The following is a 3,746-nucleotide window of genomic DNA, read 5'->3' as shown; positions in this document are numbered from 1 at the left end:
CGCTTTTCAAATTACCTCCAAGTTGCTCGCCTTTTCGTGTATACTCTAGGACGACTTCACTGTTGCACGCTCTTTGTTTTTGTTGTTATTTGGCTTGGACCTAACCTGTGCTCAGCAATGGTTCTTTTACAACCGCCTGTGAGCTGGTCGTTATCCTTTACTGCCTCCGTTTTTATTTTATATATACGAGATTTGTTATGGTGCTTGGACGGAACCTTCGGTTCCTCCTCAGTCCTCACCGATATTTTCGGAACCATTGATCTTTAAAAAAAAAGAATTATTGTAATCTACTATAAATAAGGGTACTTAAGTTATTGTTACTTCTATTATCTTTGAACGTTGTCCTCTTTGGTCCGGCTCTTGTTGGCCGCCGGTCTGCAAGGGCTCACCGCCGTCTTTCTAATCACTGCCGCCGCCTGCACCACTACCCTTCCGTGAAACAGAGGAGTTCCTCGTAGTCTAGCAACAACCCTGCATGACCCCTCACACACCCGACGTCCTGTAGCTGCAGCTCCAGAAGCCTGGCCATCGCCCATGCATAAGTCAGAAGCCTGGCCAAGTATGGCTTCAGGGAAGCAATTGTTCGGGCCAGCGATCGAGATGCCTCTCGTCCTTAGCGCCGTTGGAGATCGATGGTTGCCGGTCGGGACGGGATCCGGCATCACGGCACCGGCCATCTGGTCATCGCCGGTCAGGCCGGTTATGCGCCGAATGAAAATTCTATTACACCCTTTTAATAAAAGTGAAGATCGGTTCCTGGCCCACTAAATTTAAGTTTCGGCTCATGATTTAAGTTCCTCTATATTTTTAACCACGAGATCTAAATGAATGAAAGGCTCACGTTATTTTCAAACACTGTAAAATTTCTCTATATATCATATTAACTTTATCGTAAATCAAACATTTATACTGCGACACCTGTTTATCACCGGAGTCCATGGCGACCATCGCCAAACTCCACCAAGAGATTCGGCGGCGGCGATAGATCCCGAGTTAGGAGGCGATACTTCATCGGGTGATGGTCTCGACATGTCGATTCGGTGCCGCCTCTATCTTCGTCCTTCCTTCGTCGTGAGAACGAGCAGGTCTGCAGGCCTCCATCTCGGCGGCACTTGTGGAGGTCTGCAACCGCCATGGGAGAGAGAAGCCAAAGGAGATAGAAAATATATTTTATTCCAAATGTCTGGCCATTAACTATGGGCCTTGTTTAGATTGAGGTTAGGAATCAGTATTTGGCACTGTAGCACTTTCGTTTGTATTTGACAATTATTGTCCAATCATAGCCTAACTAGGCTCAAAAAATTCGTCTCGTAATTTACAATCAAACTGTGTAATTAGTTATTTTTTTATCTACATTTAATACTTCATGCATGTGTCCAAAGATTTGATGTGATGAAGAGAGAGTGAAAAAACTTGCAATCTAAACGAGGCCTGGATATATTAATCGTTGCTCTTCCTCTTTCATCCTCACAATGTATATGGGTATATATCTTTGTGACGTTGCATGGACTGCTTTTGGGCACATTGTGGCTGTACCCAACTAAAAAAAAGCTTCATATACTCAAAGTATACGGTGAGACACGCACGGCGCACCCATGTACGTAATATAATGTTGTAGTATTGTTCATTTTATTAAAAAAACTAGTTCCATACACTTTTGGATATATGATAGAGGTGCTATAGAATATGTGCAAGATATATAGAGAAAGATATGTCAAGTTTGGAGAAAAGAAAAAGATATGTCAAGTCAAAGAGAAAGAAGATACGACCGACGTCTGTGTTTAGTATATGGATGAGAAATTTGGCAAATGTTCATTGGACCACGTTAGCATTGATTTGTTCCACTTACGACTGAAGGAAAAAAAAACAGAACATTTGAGAGCCTTCATATGCCCCCCCCCCCCCCCCCCCCCCCCCCCCCCCCCCGGCGAGAAAAAAAAAGTTTAGCCAACCGAACGAGGTTGAGCCGTCCCGCATAGTACTGTGCTCGGTGCACCGTGTGTGTGTGTCACACGGTCCAAAACCACCAACCGGCAACGGGGCGGGACCGACGAGAGCCCGGAGGGTCGCCACCTCAAGCGAATCTCGCCATGTTCCACACAAAACCGCGCTGGAATCACGGCCAAAACGATCAGAATCGCCCCCTCGCTCTCGCTCCGGCTCCCCCACACGGCCACACGGGCCGAAGGCGGAGTCAGCTTGCACCCCACACGCACGAAGCGCTCCTGCCGCCCGCGCCCACACGCCATTCCGCCGCGCACAGGCCACGCACAGGCCGCCGCCCACACAGCACACCGCCTATAAGACAACCCGCGCTGTCGCGCACCCTTGCCACCGGCCATTAGGACGTCGCAGCTTCCACGCCTCCTTACGGTTTATCCAAGCACGCGAAGCACAGCGAGAAAGCGGAGACCTTTGCGCGAGTGCGCTCGATCTCGTTCTAGCTCCAACAAGCAACAGCAGTAGTGGTATGCTGACGAGGCGGCAGGGAGGGTTCCGGCTCGGCCGGAAGCTGCTCAGCGCCTGGCGCTGGGTGCTCTGCCACCGCCGGCGCCGCCGCGGCCGCGGGTACCTCCGCCTGCAGCCGAGCCAACAAGGACGACGAGGCAGCAACAAATCCCCGTCGACGTCCCCCCTGGCGGATGCAGCGGTGCGCGCCAAGCAGCAGCAGCAGCAGCGCGATGAGTCTGGCTCGCCGCGGATGCTCACGTGGGGGCGGTCGCTGGCGCGGCGGATGAGGCTCCTGCGGCGGCGTGCGGGAGGGGGGAAGGACGGCCGGCTGCTGGAGGACGCCGCGGCGGAGGCCACCACGCCCAAGGGAAAGGTGGCCGTGTACGTGGGCGGCGCCGAGCCCGGGGGCGAGTCGATGATGCGGTACGTGGTCCCCGTGGTGTACTTCAACCACCCGCTGTTCGGGGAGCTGCTGCGCGAGGCCGAGGAGGAGTTCGGCTTCCAGCACCCCGGCGGGATCACCATCCCGTGCGCGGCCTCGCGGTTCGAGCGCGCCGCCGCCGTGGCCGGCGGCGGCGGCGGGAAGAAGGTGCCTGCTGGATGGTGGTAGCAGCACGTGGCCACACGGTGGCCGGTGTACATACACACATGCATGCCCCTCACCCTCAGCCTCTGCCTCAGCCCTCAGGAGGATCCCGATTCCTATGGCATGAGGACAGATCCTTCTTTTTTTTCTCTCTCTCTCTGTCTTTCTCATTAGTTTGACTTTTTTTTTGCCCTCTTGCCCCGCTTCCTTGTGTGGATTGAGCATGTGCCCCATGGGATGTGAGGAGGATGCATAGTCGTAGTTTGAGAGATGAACAAGGTTATTTTCGGGTCAGCAAAAACATGTTCTGATATGATTCCCCCCAACTTGCAAGTCCATGTTAGAAAGCATGCATCAAATATGTACGTCATGTGTGTTCTGATTCTCTTTGCAACTAACCCATCGATCTAGTTCAGTTTTTTTTCCCCTTATGACATAGGAGTACTACTTAGTATGTTGAAGTAGTGAATGCTACTTTGCGCTAAAAACGGAAGCACCGAAAAAAAAGGAGTAAATGAGCTTATGGAATTTTTGCCGGGAACACGATTTCACGCGTGTTTTCATTAAGAAGAAGATAGAGCGCCGAAGAACGGCTTACACAACGCTACTGTGGGAGAACCCATAGCGCAGCACACGAACCACAGAGAGAGTGGTTAAGAACAAAATACATGGAAGGGAAAGGCCCCTCCGCCACAACCTAACTGTCTGG

At 51.8% G+C, this 3,746-nt stretch overlaps 1 protein-coding gene across 1 annotated transcript; it reads left to right on the top strand.

Annotated features, from left to right (window-relative positions):
• The first annotated feature begins 2,323 nt into the window (after positions 1-2,323).
• On the top strand, positions 2,324-3,338 carry LOC136464134 (auxin-responsive protein SAUR36-like). The gene has a single exon (XM_066463093.1). The coding sequence runs from the start codon at positions 2,471-2,473 to the stop codon at positions 3,059-3,061; it is 591 nt and encodes a 196-aa protein (XP_066319190.1). The 5' UTR covers positions 2,324-2,470; the 3' UTR covers positions 3,062-3,338.
• Positions 3,339-3,746: the final 408 nt, after the last annotated feature.

Source organism: Miscanthus floridulus, chromosome 7 (assembly GCF_019320115.1).
Source record: "Miscanthus floridulus cultivar M001 chromosome 7, ASM1932011v1, whole genome shotgun sequence".
NCBI classification, from domain to species: domain Eukaryota; kingdom Viridiplantae; phylum Streptophyta; class Magnoliopsida; order Poales; family Poaceae; genus Miscanthus; species Miscanthus floridulus.
This window is presented reverse-complemented; position numbering and strand designations above follow the sequence as displayed.

Bases quoted from the DNA above. Each gene is read 5' to 3' on its own strand.
- LOC136464134 (XM_066463093.1), top strand. From the start codon at position 2,471: ATGCTGACGAGGCGGCAGGGAGGGTTCCGGCTCGGCCGGAAGCTGCTC.